Here is a 20,984-nt window from a genome sequence, read left to right on the forward strand (position 1 = left end):
CAATCAATATGTGTGCAAGATATTGCCATGTAACTTAAATAGAAGTAATGTGTTTAAGGCCCATTACTCTGGCTTTAAATATAATGCACCTTTTTTGGCTGTAATAAAAAAAAAAACATTGCAAGAGTTGGCATCTGTTTAAAATACTCTTGATTGGCTGATTTTGAGCATTTTCAGCCAGTCAAGTTTTTCAAGAAAATAAGTTGAAGTATTTTCATTGCTTAGGCTAGGCATTGTTGTCATCAGCGAGTTCTTTGATTTGCAAAAACATTTAAACTTGACCACAACACAAAGAACATTCGAAGATATTCAACTGAAGCTATATTGGTACATCTGCTGCCAGACACGACACAGAGTTACCCACCATGGCTCTTTATTCTATAATCAATTGTAGAGCTATTCCCCTTTTTACTGAAAAACATCAAACAAGCATTGTTTGCTCAATAGTATTCTTGTTCCTTATTAATTCAATAGTGAAACTCTCTGTTTTCAAATGTCTGCTTGTGTCTGAAATTACAGGATTTCCGCTGTGTAAGCTTCCTTATCTGTTACGCAAAAATAGGAAAGTATCTATCCGTGTCGTCTAACCTGATTTGAAAGAAGGTTATTAATAAGCATGTAACCTGCTGTTTTATTTTCAGATTGATTAAGTTTTCCTTATACACCTTTAATAGCATTCAGATAACTCAAGATTCTAGCTGTGAAGTTCTCCAAAAAATATTACTTTTAAAGCGATTTTCGCAACTTGTTTTTATCCCTTTTTGTACAGTCAATTTAATCTGATTCATACGCAAGCTTATAACAAAAAGTGTTCCCCTTTTGGTAAAAAACTGGAATTAATTGCATCACACTTTTGATGATAGACATTTCATTTGATAGTGTATTTATTTAGGAACATTAAACCAGACATATCATTCATTTCAATATCCTGACATTGCCACTCATTAGGATAACTTTCAAAGATTGCATGTGAATAGATGAATAATTTGTTTTCTCTTTTTATCAAATAAAGCACTTACGTGGACTGGTGCACACACAGTTCAGAATATCATTTAAGAGAAAACCAATAGAAGACCAGTGTCTAGGAATGGGACAAAAAATGGTGTTTTGGGATAAATAATTCCAAAAAACAACTTTGCTCTTGAAAGAAACTCTGCTGGTCTTATTTCATATAAATACTCAAATGGATTTTATTAAATAACATTTATATGATATTTAAATGAAGGTGTCTGATTTGGATTTCAATAAAAAAAAAGTAAAACCATAGAGAAAGTTCAGTGACATTTGCAATTTGGATCAATTAATAATATCAAAAGATTTTGCATTTATAAGTGTTTACTTTTTTATTATATCATCATATGAATCGTGTGTTGCATTAAAGCCGAATTTAATGAAGCAGCGGAATCACACATCTTTTGGAAGATTTCAGTTGCAAAACAATTTTTTTTTACCAAGACGTCACAACACTGTTTTTTTATTGAAAATAAATTATACTCCCCTGGCAGCTGTTCAAAAGTTAACAGAAATAAATTTGATACCTAGTATGATAAAAATATGTGCCTGTAACAAAAGCAATCATTAAAATGTCATTAATATAAAATGTCAAAGGCCCAAAACAACTGCAGACAGGGAACCAAATTATGACGTCATGCTTGTTAATTTGATAAACTGCAATTCTTATCAATTAAGTTAAAGGGTGATAGGCAATTTCATTGGCTGGAAATGTACCAATTAATTTGATTCTTGTACCTTTAAAAAGGATCCTTTTTTTTTTTTTTTCTTTTTCTTTTTTTTTGATACTCCTAAATCCTCAACTGCCATCCTTTCGCCCCACACCATGGCTTCCTCTGGTCATCACAGCGTCTGGCTGTACTTGGGAGGGTAAATGGACTGTTAGGGTACTAGCCAGGATCTTGGCTAAATTTTAAGTCTGCGGGTTTCTATTGTCTTGTTATCATGCAGTAAAATGTACTTGCCCAAGCCCTTGTATGCTATTATGTTGCAAAATATATGAAAATAAAAAACTACTTAGAACTCATATATTAGATTAACAGCATATATATTCAGAATTAAATTAAGCACAAAATTAATACTATTGCTTGCATCTTATCATAGCAATTCACATTGAATGGCTCAAAATGCCCTGCTGCGCAGTTAATAAAGTTGGCTTAAGTCCAGTCCAATTTATTTTCAAGATAAAACTTCCTGTTCAATAAAAGGTGCCTTCAATGTTTTCTATTGGTGATAAAAGCACTAGAGCATCGTTTAGTTATTGGTGAAAAAACCAATACTCATGATAACTGAAGAAATATTAAGTTAAATGTGATTAAATAAATATATTAAAAAAATTATTTAAACGTAATACTACTGTTTTTGGAAGGAAAACAACTGTTATAATTTTCCTTTAACTCCTAGACTTAAGTTTAACTATGTTGGTAATGCCCATTATCAGTGTTTGCACAGACTTGAATTTTAGGCTGGTGGATGAAACATTTTGCCTTGAAACTGCTTGAAAATGGCTTGTATTTTAGGAAAGAGTCCTTAAATTTCCTTTTTTTACTTCAAATGAAATGTTCTTAATAAAAATATCCATCTATAAAAAAATTCTGACTAAGTGGGCACTTTGTTAGTAACTCTTTGCTGTTCAAATCTGTTGGCATGCGTTTGACAGCATTGGTATGGTTAACTATTTGCTGTTCAAATCGTTGGCATGCGTGTGACAGCATGGGTTAATGGTTAACTACTGTGAAATCATTAATGTTCGTGGGCATGAAATTTCGTGGATTACCGAAAAAAAACAATTTCGTGGGTACTTGAATTCGTGGATTTTCATTTTTGAAAAAAAAAAATCGAAGATGCGATCGTCCTAGATCGTCTGCATAATATCCACGCGCTGGCCCGTGATTTCCGTCTTCTACGTCACTCGGTTTATGACACTCGCTAATGTGGTACAACATGCCAATTAGTGCATATACCCATGTCACTTATCGATTTAATTGGGAATAAAGGTAATAAAAGAAGATGTACTCTGATCATAAATACAGATAGGGGAAGCCATTGAATGCCAATCAAGAATCTTGCAAACTGTGAAAACACCGAAAAGGTGCGTATATTGTCACCTTCGGTGCTTAGTAACCTTCAATGTACTAGTAATCGATTAATTATTTGATTAAATAAAAAAAATCGAGTATGGACACTCATCACACACATCTTGTAAACTTGGAGATTTTCATTAACAGCACACGTTTAAACACGTGCTTATAACTGTCATTTGCTGCATAAAACACATTTAATTGATTTGGTTCATTATTTGTTAAAGGCAGTTATAATATATTAACAGAATAATGATCGTAAGTTATACAGTGAGACAGGTTTTAACACTGTATACTGCGACCTCTGTAAATAATATACTAGAGTATGTACGTAACAAGGCAATTGAAAAAGTGAATAAAGGGTTTATATTACGTGGGATCTTGAATTCGTGGATCACCCAACCCACGAAAACCACGAACATTAATGCCCCACGAACATTAATGATTTCACAGTATTTGCTGTTCAAATCTGTTGGCATGCATGTGACAGCATGGGTTAATGGTTAACTATTTGCTGTTCAAATCTGTTGGCATGCTTGTGACAGCATGGGTATGGTACGGCTTTTAAACTGTAGTGATCAAATTGCATGAGCTCTGGTTCAGTCTATTTCTGTTTTCAGTTTTACTGTCAATATGTCTTGCATTTTCAACAAAAAGCGTTTGTTTGCTCATCCTTTGTTGGTTGATCATAAACACAAAGCAATGTGTAAACATTGCATAAAAAGTTATTGGCAAGTATAGTTGTCTGGTTAACGCAGTGGTTATTGCTCTCGCTTTTCACCAAGGTTTGATTCCCAGCCTTGGCGCATATGAGTTTGGTTAGTGGTCACCAAGCCAGACGAGTGGGTTTTCTCTGGATATCCGGTTTCCCCCATAACACAAAACCACACCCTGGCGTAACATCGGGCCAACTTAGTATAAGTTAGCATGACTTTCTTTACATTTGTTGTAAATATTTTAATGTTTAAACTAAAGGTTATTGACATCAGTTCAATGGGTGTCAGTCTGTACTGAAATCTCACCTTAAGTTTAACAAGTTTCTATGTCACAAATATGGGTTAATTTCATAGCTTGCTATAAATGATAGTAGCCTCTTGTGTGTAATATTGTAGGTAATCAAATCCTTCAAGCCCATAAAATTCATGAGATTGACTTACATCTTTGTAATAAAAGTAAATCAGTTCACATGAATGACCTTGCGTACATTTAGATTTCATGAACAATGTCGGTCAAGTTTTGAACTACAAACCATGATAATGTTAGTGGGTAGTTGGTTTGATTCTTGGACTTGAAATAATACTGAAACCTTCAACTCAAAACTTGAAAGGATTGCGGAGTATTTTCTGTAAATATATCAATCGGCATTTTTCTGCCCCTTCTTACCTCATTTACATAAACCACTCCCTGACATGCTTCTTCTCTTTTCATATGAACTAAGCCATCATTAAATTATCATGATGTGACTCTGCATCAATCTATCAAGTGAAGTTCAATTCAAGTGCAACCTCTATAGCCTGTGGGCCGACTTCACGCATTCATGAAACTGACTACCACTATCAGCGGCTTTGTGTATACTTTTTTGTATCACTTTTGGGCTTACTTGTAACTCAGATGAAATGCCATTCCCTTCATAAGCATTCATACACGAACTGTATGCATTGGTTTCTCTTTAAACAACCAACTGAAGTCAAAGCTTAGATTGTTCTCGCTAGGACCACACGGTGAGAAACAAAACTCGTTGAAGCGTTGAAATTGACTGTCTGACACCATTGTTGGTCTGTACCAGTTCACCATCTCTTAGCTGCCAATTCACATTACAATCATGCATAGTTTAATTGAAAGACGTTAACTTTGCAAAGGTTTATGTACTTTTAGGTTACACAATACTATTAATATACCGTAAACTATAGCTTTGTTGTTCAAATTGTACATGTTGGGTCTAAAAATGACAACTGCCTGGTACATCTGTTAAAGAAATTAAGGTACTCGGGTCTAGCTTGATTACAACTGAGCCAACCTGACTGTTATATTTAAAATAGTGCCAGACAACTCGAGTGACAAAACATACAACAATAATGTTTGGAATATATTAATTAATTGTGGACCATCAAGTTTTACTAATTGATTATCAAAGATTTAACCAATGGTTGAATTTATGCATACATGTATTAACACTTTTAATATAATTGTTGGCTTCATTATTTCATTACTACAAAATTGTAATGTTCTTTAGCATCGTGCACAAACTTCAACCTTGGTCACTACTCAAAAACCGCTCAAGATTTGAATACGGAACTTAGTACAGTCATGTTACCTCAGAAAATATGCAAATGTATAGCAAGACCCATAACACTGACTATAATAAGTGTCCAGTAATAGGCCACCTTTTCCGAAAATAACTACAGACAAGTGTTTAGCATTTGCTCGGTGACACGCTTGTTTTACTTGTCTATCAAGTTGCTTTCATTGATAAGGCTTTGACTTACAACATTCATTTCACACTGAGTTTTAGTAAGTGAGTTTGTGTAGATAAAACGTTTATACCATATTTAATATTGTACAACACCCAAGGAGTTATGACATCATTTTTTACTTTAATATTGCGCTTCGATTGGATAAGCGGGAAGTATTTTAACCAATGACATACGACGTTACAAAAATCAGCTATTCTTTTATACAAGCGTTTGTTGTCGGTTACACTTATTTAAAAACAAATAGTCAATTGAAGAAGATACTGCTAATTTGTAATAGCAAAGAACTTTTTTTGTAAATGTAAATATAAGTATTGATCACATTTTTATTTTCGTTTATGCTGTGTGAGCGCAGTAGGGCAAGTGAGCAAATGACCAAGAAGCGCTAGCGCTTGCATTGAAATTGCTCACGTGCTGTACTGCGTTCATATAGTATAAACGCAAGAAGAAATGCTATCAATCCAATGGTACAAACCAGAATCAAACATAGAGAACCATTTAATTTAACAAAATGGCTGGTAAAAATTTAACACATTGTAATAAAATGATGATTATTTTATGTCAAACCGATAATAATATGTAATAGTGCACAAGAACATTAAACGTTTTTGTTATTTTTAATAAACTTTATTACTGGCTTCTTCCGGCTTAAAGTTTAAACATAATAACACAATGGTTATTTTTTGTATTTTACAGCATTGCAGGGCTATGCAGCGGAGGCCCACAGCGAACATTGCGCAATAAGCTTCGGCAACTCCAAAGCGCTTAACCACCAACATGGCTGTCATGATGCTGAGACTGCGATTGATGGCGAGGAGAATGACACGATGATCTCGCACAATAACAGCGCAAGCCATGGACATGGTCACGGTCACGGACACTCGCACTGTGCTGATGGTAAGTTTATACAATGTATTTAATTAAGCTTCATCCATTTGCTGGTTCGACCAGTGCGTTCAGAATTGAATGAATACAGGGCTTCCGTTCCAAAGTTGAAAGCTAAAAATGGAAGTTCAAAATATCAAAACCTTTTGTCAATATTACTTTAATGGTCACAATTTCAATCAGACTTTCAGTAAAATGATATATATATGTATACATATATTATAATATAAGTCCGAATTTGGCAAGTTAAAGTTGTCAATTATTTGATTTTTAACATAAATTATTATTGTATTGGAGAGATTTAAACCTCCACATTTGAGTGAAAAAACTTCCAAAATTGATTGACAGGAAGTTCATACTTCCAGTTTCAAATTCTTAATGGAAACCCTGATGAATACACCTGACATAAATTTAAATCCAAAATGGATTGAATAAACTCAAAAAAGTGGTAGAGAATTTTGAGCTGTTTTCAAGGATGTGTTTTGCACTACCTATAATGATTTTGGTATATCAGAAATCTCTTTTTAGAGTAAAAATTAAAAACAGTTACTGTACATGGGGATAAAACGAAGTTCCACATAAGGGAGGTAATTAAAATGCACACAGTGGTCTGCCCTGAAGAATGATGGGAATTGTCTGTTTTCTTAATATATTCAGACTGACAAAGCTTTGAAAAGTGTTTGTTTGCATTCCGATAAAGCTATAGATACTGTTTATCTTAATGTCAAAGTAATGCATTCATAGTGATACACTATGGTAATGTAAGAATGTATGTAAATCAAAATATAAGCTTGTGAACTTTGACATTCTTTAAATAAATGTTGACTCATGCATAAAATTCAGTAATGAAAGATGCTTGACTTTTTGATATGAGGAAAGTATACTATGTAAATGAAAAATCATTACATTTTTCATATCTTCTTGAAAGATAATGTGTAATTTATTCATTCATTAAAAATTTTATTTCACAAACAGAAATATTTAAGTATGAAGATTACTATGATAACACATCAACTGTAAAATAAATGTTTTTTTCTTATTATACAGTTCGATAGGTTAATTGTTGTTAGTGTGTACTTAAAAAAATAATAGTTTGATGTGACGCAACTAACAGCCTCTTTAGTGGTCTATATTATATGGTGTAGACTACTCACTAACACTGATATATATATATATAGATAAAATGTTATGTTGAACACTAAGAGTCTTTAAAGACTTTTAGGAGGGGCCTAAAGAATCACCTAAGAATATTTTCAAATGGCTGTAAAAGTTTACCAAGACTGTATTTGGAATTTGTATTTTCCAGGTTTTCCCGTATATTCAGCATTTGCTGTGTGGAAAAAAATAATGAAAACTTACTTTATGTTAAGGGTAAATTGAACTTGCAAGAACGTGTTTTTTCAAATGAAAAAATATCTTAGATGAAAGTGCATGATGTCATAAGCACATTCGAAACACCACTCTTAAAATACTAGGCTTAGTTTTATTTGCCATTTTGTACAGTATTCAAGTCTTGCACATTTAGAAGGTAAAATAGTAGAACTAATTTATTGAATGGCTTGCACTATGGCACAGATATATGCCCTGAATTGTAGAAAAACTGAATTCAGTATCACTACTTATTAAAATTCCTAATCCATGATTCTACCATCAGTCAAATGTTTTGATATTCATTTTCATCACTAATTAGCAACACTTACAATGTTGAGTGAAATCATTTAAGACAAACTATAATTCAGTCTTGGCAATATAAAAAACGTTTATTCCTCATCTAATTCCAGGAGTACCAAACTCCGTGTCTGCCGTGGCGTGGATGGTGATACTTGGTGATGGAATCCACAACTTCAGCGATGGGCTGGCCATCGGAGCGGCATTTGCCAACAGCATAACCGGAGGATTCAGCACTTCCATTGCTGTGTTCTGTCATGAGCTGCCGCACGAAATAGGTCTGTTTTATCTGGAACTTTCCATATACAGTCAAACCTGTATTAAGTGGCCACCCTTGGGAAATGATCAAAGTGGCTGCTTAAGACAGGTGGCCACTTAATCCAGGTTTGACATTTCCTCCACTTTAGCTTTATACAAGAATGGAGTATGTATCTTCTCGCTTACGCTTAATATAAAAAATTGATTTGAGTCCTCCCACAGTTCAATTCCTTGGCAACACTTCTTGCACTGCGGTTGTTTTCTAATAACTTTATACATTCAACACGTTCTTTTAGAGTCAAACACTTTAGATTAGTCTTATTATCAGCCATAATCAAAGTTAAAAAAATATCAACAGAAGAACAATGCATTGTAAATATCCGTTCATAGAAATATAAATCCACGCACTTTGAAAAACAATATTGAAGTGAATAAAATCGTACCCGTTTCACGCCTTCGAATGACAATGCAAACTGTGAATTCATAATCACCGGTGTTTTTGTTGGTATTTAATAATTAACTTCGTAATCATTTGATTATCTTATTAATTGTGTCATTAATTGTGTCAATTCTGATCAAAACATTTGCCGATGTGTAATAAACATGATTTCTCGATGAGTAAACACGCATGGCAATCGTGTGATGCAATATTCATTTTCGTTGGATGACGGAGATACCCGAGGCCGTTGTTCTTTTCCGTAAACTTCTATAAGCAATCAAAGCTGTTTATTGGAAAAAATAATAAGTGGAAAGGGATTAGTGGCCGCTAATTAGTGTTTATATGGCTTTATGGGGACAAAAATTAGTGGCTGCGGCCACGTTAGACAGTTTGCCGCTTAATGCACCTACATTATATAGTAAAAACGTACGGGGGAATTTGGAGTGGCCCATTAAGGCAGATGGCCATTTAAAGCAGGTGACCGTTCAACCAGGTTTGACTGTATTAAGTATGCAAAACACTTGACAAGTTGACTGTTACCAATCAACCAGTTGATCAATAATAGTGTTTCATATTGTGCAAATAAATAGAAGCACAAATTTGCATTATACTATGATGTTCAGTCAAAACTTGCGATTTCATTATCTTTGGGAACTCAGGAAATACTTTGAGATAACGATACTTTGATATAACTGAAAAACAAAAAGTGTATAACTTAAAGGGGTTGTACTCCGTATGATGAAATAGCGAGAAAAAAAAGAAGAAAATTGTCGAAAACTGACATAAACTTGGTATCGATGTGTACAATGCATTGAAACATACTAACTTAAGTACCACATAGCTTATAATTAATTTATTTTTCTCAGTTTTTTCGTATTTTTCCATTAAAAAAGATTACTAGGTATGTCTATCTAGTAAAATTCATTCCTTATGCGTGATTGGCTTAATCGATGTTATCACGTGATATTACCATTTTAGGTATATAGCTTAAATATTCCAACCATTTAGGGTAAGCCTTCGTAGCACTGTGGATACAACACTGGACTGCAATTTTGGCGACACCGGTTTGAATCCGGTCTAAGACTAGATTTTTTTACATTTTGGTATTTCTTTTATAATTATGATATCATAGAGTAAAACATTTTATTAAATAATTGTCCTGAGATTCGTAACAGAAAGAAACCTTTTTTTGGTGCCAATCTGGTGTACAGTCCCTTAAACCCAACAGATTCTCAAAAGGTTCCACATAATCAGAAAATCGAGATAACAGAGTTTGACATAGCGAGTTTCGACTGTAATTGCTTTCGTGATGGGTCACTTGTCGAACTTTAGCAAGATTTAGTGTCAGACAATGATTATGAATGATGTCATCCTGTCCATTCCAACTTTTTTGTAATAAAATATCCTTTTTCATCTTTTCTTAACGATATAGTATTAGGACTTCTTTATCAATTAAGATAAGTATTATGATCAACGGTTGCACATAATATTGCATTTGAGCGCGCGCGCCCCCCCCCCCCCCCAAAAAAAATTAAAAATAATATGGTCTTAGAGTAAAGTTGCCTTTATTTGTTTAAAGACTGGGTACATCAATTGGGTAAGACTGCTACATTTCTGGTCGTCTGTTGTCAAATTTCCTGAACTTTTAACTTTCTTACATTTTTTTACAAAAGAGCTCCCTTTTAACTGAAATGACTAGAAGGATAATCACATTATTTTTACTCTGTTGATTAGCTTCTTGCGTATGTTCAAGAAATTTGTTTTAACAAACCTCCTCAGTTGAGAGCGTTATTCTTACTGAGTATGTTATTGAGTAAACATACTTCAGAATTTTCGAGAAATTGGAACCAGGTAATTGCTGATTGTTATACATATTTTGATGAGTCAGCGTTTGATAAACTTGTGTACAATCGATATTCTGTATTTTACCAGGAGACTTTGCCATGCTGTTGAGGGCAGGAATGTCACCGAAACAGGCCATATTCTACAACTGTGTCTCGTCCATTCTCTGTTTCGTTGGCATGGTGATCGGGGTTGCCATTGGTAACATTGAGGGTGCGAGTCTGTGGATCTTCACCATTGTTGCGGGAATGTTCCTTTACATTGCCCTTGTTGATATGGTATAAAAGCTTGATATCCTTAACTGATCGTTGATGAAACTAGTGCACTTACCATTAAACTAGTGTAGGAACCATGAAACTGGTGCACTTACCATTACACAAGTGCACTGACCTTTGAACTATTTCACTTACTGTTTAACTTGTGCACTAACCATAAAACAAGTGACTAACCATTAATCTAGCTCATTAACCATTTAACTGGTGCACTTCCCATTAAACACATGCTTTAACCACTGAACTAGTGGCAAACCATTGTAATTATGCTTAATCAAAATATTCATATCAAAATAGTTATTGTTATGATTTCAGTTACCAGAGATGTCTTCAGTGGAAACAAAGAAGGGAGAGAATCCATTCTGTCACCTTCTGCTGCAGTTTATTGGCATGATGATTGGAGGCGGAATCATGTTCTTAATAGCTATCTTCGAGGGAGATCTCCAAACCATCCTCGATTAAGATATAAATTGTTTTAACTTTGATCATACTTCTAGAGAAAATCTGAAAAAATAAGTTTTAACTATGACTTAATCCAAGAAAAAAAGATTTATGTCTCATTTATTAAGATTGCTTTTTACAAGATCAAGTGTTCTTGGAATATAATGCATGATTTTTTAAGTGGTTGGAATGACCAATGGTTACCATTTCATCACTCATCCTAGGAACTAATGTCTCTGGTGTGGGCAACTGTTGAAAACCTTTCCCAGGTAGGAATATTGATGAAATAGCCCCCAGATGTCTGAATATTACCATTTATCACAGCAATTATCAGAAAGTCCAAGAATTTTTTTTTATCTTTTTTTTACTCAGAATTTTTACAAACATTCCAGAAATGTCTCAAAATCATGTTTTGCAATGCAATGTGAGAGTGGGCCGCTGGGCTGAGAATTGAGCACTTGTAAAGTGAATTATATCGTCTTTTTTCTTTATTGTCACTTGCATATATATGTATTGCTTTATTTAGTAACCTTTTGAAGGATTCGGTTTGTAGAAAAAATTGAAATAGTAAGTTTTGCATAATATCAGTATGAGGATTTTTGAGATTATTGCTCAAACCGCTTTTTTTTTTTGTTTAATGTTTGTTCCGTTTTGTTTTTGTGAAATGCAAATAAGAAATGAAATACTACCATTGATATACATATATATGTAAAAAGATATTTTTGTTTTAAAGTTGCTCTCTCACAGATTTACTGTTTTTTCTTTTTTCTCTCGAAATTAGCAAATTTTTGCGTAAATATCTGCACACCAGTAATTTAAGACTGCTGACAAAAGATCAGATCGCAGATTTTCATATTTCCATTTCAAAAGTAATGTTTTATGGCTTAAATCATTACTAACCTTTTAGGAAAAAAGACCTCATTTTTTGAACTTCAATAAAAAAAATCTGCGACATAATTGTTTGTCAGCAGTCATATATGACTGGTTTACATGCATTTTCGCATGAATTGGCTCGTTCCAAGACGAAAAATAAAAAAGTTGTCAAAATGTTCAATCTGTGAGAGTGCAGCTTTAAGCATGGCAATACAAACACTATTGTTGCCTGCTGTTTGATTTTGGGAATTTGTTTTAAAATGGGCCAGTAGTTAAATTAACACAAGCCCGCAAGCCCTGCATTGTAAAATGTCATCCGGGCTTGCTAAAATTCTGAATGGCTTGTTCAAAAATTTGATGCCAAGCAATAGTATTACAATTCGGGCTTGTAAGATCAGATGTCTAATTTTCAGTGACTGATGGAGTCAAAATGAATTCATATTGATATCTCCACAAGGGCCTTAACATGTCAAAAACTTTGTTTCTATTTTCAGTTTTCTTCCTAATAAGCTTTATTTGAATATTCCAAGAAGTTGAAGTGTTCTAACTATAGATCGCTTATATCTATGAAATCCAATTTATTTGTTATGTGTTTAGTATAGAGATTGTGTAGGTTTCATGTAATGAAACAGCATTCTGAACTACAACTGCAACAAGGTTTTAATAACAATATCAGACAAGCTTCTATTACTTTAAGATTTAGTTAACAATTTGAATTATTATTATTTTTTATCAACATCTATTTTTTTTGTTTTCAAAATATTTAGATCATGTTTTTTTTTCTTCTACTCCTTGAAAAGAAACAAAGTCAAAGTATTGTGATATTCATGTGTCATTGTTGTCAATGCTGTCGTGCAAAACCTTTACTCTTTGCCATATCTGTAAAAATGCTAAGATATTTGCATACCGCTTGTATCATTAGTATATTACTGTTAATAAGTGCTGCTAGAAACAATATGCACATGTGTATCACAGCCTATAACTCTATTGCTTTAAAAGGTGTTAAATTACGCCCCTTTTTGACAAAAAGAGAATCAGATGAGTATTCGCGTTGGCTTCTCAATCCTCATGCTAGTGACCACCATTTATACCATGCTAGGGATTGTTGAACAATCATGCATATGTAGTGAACAAATAGTTTACTTTTATGTTGTTTGCTGTTGTTGTAGTTAAGTGTAGCAGTATCGTAATCAATTTATGTTTATTATGTATGTACACGAATGCAATTTCATTTGTTAAGTTTGCAACTGTATTGCAACATCAATATGCCCTTATCACACAAAGGATTTAGGTGATCCTCCCATTTTTGAGTAGTACTATTTGTAGTATCATTGAATAAGATGCCTGGTGTAGCGACCAGGTTCTATGATGGATTAATTGTATGTTTATCAGAAAGATACATTTTTCTTACATGCTCAGTAGATCATAGTGAAACGATGTTGTAATCCATTGATTTTGGTTTTAAATATTATTTTGTCTAAGGCACTCATACATATTTTTTCAGTGCACTATTTTGGTTCTGGCTTTTAAGATACTTAAATAAACATATTTTAGAGAAGTATGTATCCCATTCTTCAATTTGGTTTATTGTCCTCATACAAATTTTAGTTAGGCGTCAGATTTATATTTCATAAGAGGTTTGAATCATTTATTTTTTTTGGTCTATTTTCTGTGCTTAATTCATTGTTAAGTTTTATCACTTTTTCATCACACAATTTTCTTAATCCATAATTCTCCCATCATCTGTATACAATATTACCCTATATTTCCTTATAGATGTACATACCCTAATAGATGCACTCGTTTTTCTATGGGTATTTTATTTGATTCAGGAACTTGACCAATGCCTTATAAGACAGCCAAGTTACCATGTGTAGTTCTTTTCATGCCTCACTTGCCAGAAATACAATTTCTGTGGTTGTTTTAAGACACGTATTCATGTAACTTTGATTTATGTTAACAAAATATTCCTTTTGTTCACTTGCCTGAAATCAAATTTCTGTGCATCTATTTAGACATGTACGGTATATTAACATTGATATAAGTTAACAACGTTTTTTTTTGCTCTGTTTAATGTGTATAATTCCCCTAGATACTGCTCATGAAACTTACATTGCCATTGAAATAGATCTGTATCCTAAAATGCCTCTTTAGTACATTTGGATCGTTTAATTTACCTTTTGCGTTTAATTTACCTTTTTGCGGTAAATTTCTATCAAACAACTTAGACAGAATCATGTATAGCTTTTCTTTGTTTAATGTTTTCGAAATGTGTGCTTTATTAGTTATGATTGTACATGGACAATTATAGTTGCAATAAAGATTACATCAGGCATTTGATTTTGTTTTTAGTATTTTCCAGTAGTTTGAAAGCATGTCATGTTAAGCGGATTTTTTTAAGTGTATTAAATTATTATTAATACTTAGACCATGAAATAATTTTGGCAGCTCCTCCTCTGTTTAATTTTCCTCACTGAGTTGTAAATACACTTGATAATGATGATAGTCATGTATATGAGAAATGGTGCAATGAAGTAAGGTAATGTCATTATTGCTGGGATTAGAGTGAGCGGGATCTAAGATATCTAATCAAAGACGGAACACATTGGTGTGTAAATGTCTATGTTATGGTCCGCCGGTAAGCAATGTCTTGTCGGTATGCTTATTCGGAATACCTTGACCTACGAACATGTCACTTTACCAGTAGGTTGTTTTTAACACGAAACCTAGTTTGACAATCCATATCATTCCTATCATAACAGCTGACTCATCTTATTCAGCGTGATTCTGGTCTCAAGATAAAAGGCATACCCGCTAGATATGAGTGTGTGACATTATAGCTAGCCCGGGGTCATCTTTCGTGTGAGTCAAAAGGCATAAACGCTAGATATAAGTGTGACATTATAGCTAGCCCTGGGTCATCTTTCGTGTAAGTCAAAAGGCATATACGCTAGATATGAGTGTGTGACATTATAGCTAGCCCTGGGTCATCTTTCGTGTAAGTCAAAAGGCATATACGCTAGATATAAGTGTGTGACATTATAGCTAGCCCTGGGCCATCTTCCGTGTGAGTCAAAAGGCATAAACGCTAAATATGAGTGTGACATTATAGCTAGCCCTGGGTCATCTTTCGTGTAAGTCAAAGGGCATATACGCTAGATATAAGTGTGTGACATTATAGCTAGCCCTAGGTCATCTTTCATGTAAGTCAAATGGAATATACGCTAGATATGAGTGTGTGACATTATAGCTAGCCCTGGGTCATCTTTCGTGTGAGTCAAAAGGCATAAACGCTAGATATGAGTGTGACATTATAGCTAGCCCTGGGTCATCTTTCGTGTAAGTCAAAGGGCATATACGCTAGATATAAGTGTGTGACATTATAGCTAGCCCTGGGTCATCTTTCGTGTGAGTCAAAAGGCATAAACGCAAGATATGAGCGTGTGACATTATAGCTAGCCCTGGGTCATCTTTCGTGCAAGTCAAAGGGCATATACGCTAGATATGAGCGTGTGACATTATAGCTAGCCCTGGGTTATCTTTCGTGTAAGTCAAAAGGCATATCCGCTAGATATGAGTGTGTGACATTATAGCTAGCCCTGGGTCATCTTTCGTGCAAGTCAAAAGGCATATACGCTAGATATGAGTGTGTGACATTATAGCTAGCCCTGGGTCATCTTTCGTGTAAGTCAAAAGGCATATACGCTAGATATGAGTGTGACATTATAGCTAGCCCTGGGTCATCTTTCGTGCGAGTCAAAAGGCATACCCGCTAGATATAAGTGTGTGACATTATAGCTAACCCTGGGTCATCTTTCGTGCAAGTCAAAAGGCATATCCGCTAGATATGAGTGTGACATTATAGCTAGCCCTGGGTCTTTCGTGCAAGTCAAAAGGCATATCCGCTAGATATGAGTGTGACATTATAGCTAGCCCTTGGCTCTTTCGTGCGAGTCAAAAGGCATATCCGCTAGATATGAGTGTGTGACATTATAGCTAGCCCTGGGTCATCTTTCGTACGAGTCAAAAGGCATATCCGCTAGATATGAGTGTGTGACATTATAGCTAGCCCTGGGTCATCTTTCGTGCGAGTCAAAAGAAATATCCGCTAGATATGAGTGTGTGACATTATAGCTAGCCCTGGGTCATCTTTCGTGCGAGTCAAAAGGCATATCCGCTAGATATGAGTGTGTGACATTATAGCTAGCCCTGGGTCATCTTTCGTGTGAGTCAAAAGGCATACCCGCTAGATATGAGTGTGTGACATTATAGCTAGCCCTGGGTCATCTTTCGTGTGAGTCAAAAGGCATATCCGCTAGATATAAGTGTGTGACATTATAGCTAGCCCTGGGTCATCTTTCGTGTGAGTCAAAAGGCATATACGCTAGATATGAGTGTGACATTATAGCTAGCCCTGGGTCATCTTTCGTGTAAGTCAAAAGGCATATACGCTAAATATGAGTGTGTGACATTATAGCTAGCCCTGGGTCATCTTTCGTGTAAGTCAAAAGGCATATCCGCTAGATATGAGTGTGTGACATTATAGCTAGCCCTGGGTCATCTTTCGTGTATGTCAAAAGGCATATACGCTATATATGAGTGTGTGACATTACAGGTAACCCTAGGTCATCTTTCGTGCAAGTCAAAAGGCATATCCGCTAGATATGAGTGTGACATTATAGCTAGCCCTGGGTCATCTTTCGTGTAAGTCAAAAGGCATATACGCTAGATATGAGTGTGTGACATTATAGCTAGCCCTGGGTCATCTTTCGTGTAAGTCAAAAGGCATATACGCTAGATATGAGTGTGACATTATAGCTAGCCCTGGGTCATCTTTCGTGTCAGTCAAAAGGCATATCCGCTAGATATGAGCGTGTGACATTATAGCTAGCCCTGGGTCATCTTTCGTGTAAGTCAAAAGGCATATACGCTAGATATAAGTGTGTGACATTATAGCTAGCCCTGGGTCATCTTTCGTGTAAGCCAAAAGGCATATACGCTTGATATGAGTGTGTGACATTATAGCTAGCCCTGGGTCATCTTTCGTGTAAGCCAAAAGGCATATACGCTAGATATAAGTGTGTGACATTATAGCTAGCCCTGGGTCATCTTTCGTGTAAGTCAAAAGGCATATACGCTAGATATGAGTGTATAAAATCATGGGTCATTTCTGGAAATTTAGTAGGTTACTTGGTCATTTTTTGTTGACGCTTTAGATGAAACATCTCAGATATCAAAATATCAAGATTGAATCTGTGATACATACGGTCAAACTGGTCTTAGTTTAAACATATTTAGTTTATGAAAATATATAAATGACAACATGAATCTTTATATTTAATTCAAAATATTCTAAAATTTGATCGGAAGCTTAAAGCTTATAAAGTAGAAAGTTGTTAAATATACTTGTATGTCTGTATTTGTAAGGATAATTGCATTTATAAATGTTCCAAAATGCGTCCGGTCTTATTCATAAATGATCGTGTATGTCGCGATGAAAACTCGAACTAGTACCTTATATACCCTCCAAAGTCATGCTTTTTTAGCAACGGTAATGGTTGGTACTTTGAAAGGGCCACTTCAAAGTTCTCCTGATACATATCAACCTAGATTGATGTTCTTCCTGGAGCTACATATAGAATGGCTGAATCCTTCAAAACTCTACTTAGGAATACAGCCTACATTTTCAGCCAATGAAATAGCAGATATGCATTAAATACTTGGCTTAATCATTAAGGTTTTCAACTTTCGCGGATAACATATTTTGCGTTGACACTGTGCCAGCCAATGAGGTTGTATTCTAATGTAAGAACATGGTCTTCGACAGGCGAACAGCTTACCCAGCCCATTCAAGGCACTATGATAACATCAAAGTCAACTACATACATCTTTTATAAGAGTAGACTTACTCAAGTCAATTCAATTGAGTAATTAAAGGCCACCGTTTCCAAAATACAGAAACATACAAGAAAGCCATGAGTTGTGTCAGGGTAATTAATCGATACCAGCAAAGTGTAAATAAAGCATGATTACTTCCCCTTAATCTTAACTATTAATGTTAAAAAGGAGATGGTATACATAATAAGCTAGTTTTCGAAAATCTTCAGATTGATTTGCGCTTAATAACCTTTAAAAATCTTCTTATTCCGTACCATTAGAATACCAATTAAATAAATATTGCGTTCGTATATCATTATATTAACAACATATAAAGAGAACATAGTATTCACAGTTTAAAACCAAAGGTGTTAATATTATCTAGACAAAACCGACAAACGCGTTTTTCTTTTGGCATATTTTTGGCATATTTTTTAGCCTACCAGTTTCAATTTATTATTTGAGCATCTTAATCTTTATGATTTATGTTTTGAACATCTACGTCTAATGATAAATAACGTTACACATTTTCAATATTCCAACTTAACGGAATTTTGTAGAACGATGCAACAGTGAAATTTTAGCCAAAGATTGCACCATTCAAATACAACACAATGTAAATTATTTCACCCATGTAGAAGCAAACAATAGCACGTCTTTTATAGGCTAAAACATATTTTCATCTTTTCTGTCAAAAAAAATGATAATTAGAAATTAACGTCTCTTACTTATTTGCTGACATCGGTTATGAATCGTGGTGACTCATATGAGAACCTATTTGAAGTCATGTGATTCCCCCCCCCCCCGCCAGGTTCGGGGGTCTACTGGGCGTGTTTTTACCGTCCAGGTGGTCCTGTAGTGCCGGGTGAATGCGGTGGTTTTGTATTCGTGCCAAAAATACCGGGGAATTTACCTAACCTCTTGGGTGCGGGGAGATTTGGCGGGGATTTTACCAGCAGTTCGTCCCCGCAGGTCGTCGTGGATAATTCCCGGGCTTGGCTACACCGACTATCAAAGTCCCCGCTATTCCCCGGACCTGGGTGGGGGGGTGCGTGGTTACAATTGACTGGTGCATTACAATTGACAACACGCCGACAGCGATATGGTTACAGCTACAGTGTCACGTGACTCCTTAGTAAGGGCCCTCCGACAAATATGCAGAAGCAGACGATCATGTCAAGAAATCCTATCCAATTTTCGGTTAAGAAGGAAACCCTTGTTTTCAGGGGCTATGCCTGCATATACCTGGCATATTTAATGTTCCAGTGAATGGTTTTGTGATTTTCCAGGCAACTTTTATCAGTTATGTGCTAATAGCTAAATCATCGAAATTTAATGACCATTACGCCCAGTATGAATTGCATGGGAGTAATGACTCTGGTCAGTTTTTGGAATAGTGCATGATTCTCAGGTTTTACGCTTCATCTCAGTTTTTATATTTCGATACTTGTCAAGCATAACACAAACATTTCAATAATGGTTTATTACTGAATATAGACATGATTTTCTGAACTATAATTAACTAAGTATTAAATCTTTGATGTAGTTTAAAAATCTCATTGACAACGGAGTTTAACCCTCTAAACTAGGCATTTGAGATATGTTTAAAGATTGAAAACATCAAGTACAGGTATATCTTTCTATATTTCTTAACTCCGCAACATCTAAATGTATTGAAAAAACGCATTTAGCTTAGATTGTGTCGAATAATTTATCAAATTCATTACTGTATTGTTGTATAAGAGGCTATTAGGATTTGGCAGGTGTAAGGATGTATTTAAACCCTAATAGAATTACGACCCAGTCCATGGGTCACACTTTATCGACTACTTGGTTGGTTGTCCGGTTAGCGCACTGGTAAGCGCGCTCGCTTCTCACCAAGACGACCCCACGTTCGATTCCCGTCGTGGGCGCATGTGATTTTGGTATAGGGCCGGACATTAGTTTTATCACCGCGTTCTCCGATTTCCACCACTAAACAAGATCACACTCTCGCGTTAAATCGTTCCAACAAGAGCAATTGATGTATTGTTTTTTTCACAATCGTTGTAAAATACATGTATATATGTTTAAACTTATATTTGACTCATGCGCACGACATAAAATGATACCGGGGAGACTTTTTTCGGTGGATGTCGGAAAAAAAGTTGTTTTTACTACGTGCCTTCATCATTATAAGTAAATAAATGAAGGGCCTTCGCATTGACACACAAACGTAGTCCCTTCATCTACAACTTCATAGTTGATTATCGCGAGATTAACAGCAGTACAAGTAGTAATTGGATAGTTAGTAGTTGGAGTCATAACTGAAGCTGTAGAAGTGGCAGCAACAACAGTATAAACAGCAGCGTGCTGGTGGCGGCGGTGGTGTTGTGGCGGTGGTGATGACAGTAGTGGTAGTATGAACAGCAAAAACTGCAGCATTATCAGCTGTATTACTAAGACTTGAAGCGGACGCATTAAATGACCAAACATGTTCACTTAATATATTTATTTAAACTTCAATAGAACATATTCAGTTCTGTTCGGGGTTATATACTTTTTTACAGACACGATCTTGGAGAGTCATTTTATTATTTTTAGAGGTGGCGGGGGGAGGGGCATAATATTATTCAGGAAATTAGTCACTCAAGGATTATGATTTTATGTCGGCCCAAATATGTTCCTACACCGATCAAGGTATGAAGACAATGCAAGATGCATCTCACGGTAATACGAAAATGAATTCACAATGCCACAGAATGTGTCCATGATGATGTAAACACAATTGAAGTAGATTTGACATTCGGAGTTCAGTTTCACCAATATGATATATTTTCAAGTTTCGATTGTATAATCCACGTTGTGTACATATACAGTAGAACCC

At 35.1% G+C, this 20,984-nt stretch overlaps 1 protein-coding gene across 5 annotated transcripts in view; it reads left to right on the top strand.

The window, feature by feature from the left end:
* The window catches only part of LOC128234575 (zinc transporter ZIP10-like), a 44,177-nt gene extending 29,603 nt beyond the window's left edge, over window positions 1-14,574 (top strand). For 4 of the 5 annotated variants that reach the window (XM_052948873.1, XM_052948876.1, XM_052948875.1 and 1 more), the window contains 4 exons: window positions 6,260-6,460; window positions 8,230-8,394; window positions 10,746-10,933; window positions 11,243-14,574. In XM_052948873.1, the coding sequence (XP_052804833.1) occupies window positions 6,260-6,460; window positions 8,230-8,394; window positions 10,746-10,933; window positions 11,243-11,389 (701 nt within the window). In that variant the 3' untranslated portion in view covers window positions 11,390-14,574. Of the gene's footprint in view, window positions 1-6,259; window positions 6,461-8,229; window positions 8,395-10,745; window positions 10,940-11,242 lie in introns of those variants that run through there. The other variant, XM_052948877.1, reaches the window with a different exon arrangement.
* Window positions 14,575-20,984: the final 6,410 nt, after the last annotated feature.

Source organism: Mya arenaria, chromosome 5, assembly GCF_026914265.1.
Source record: "Mya arenaria isolate MELC-2E11 chromosome 5, ASM2691426v1".
Taxonomy (NCBI): Eukaryota; Metazoa; Mollusca; class Bivalvia; order Myida; family Myidae; genus Mya; species Mya arenaria.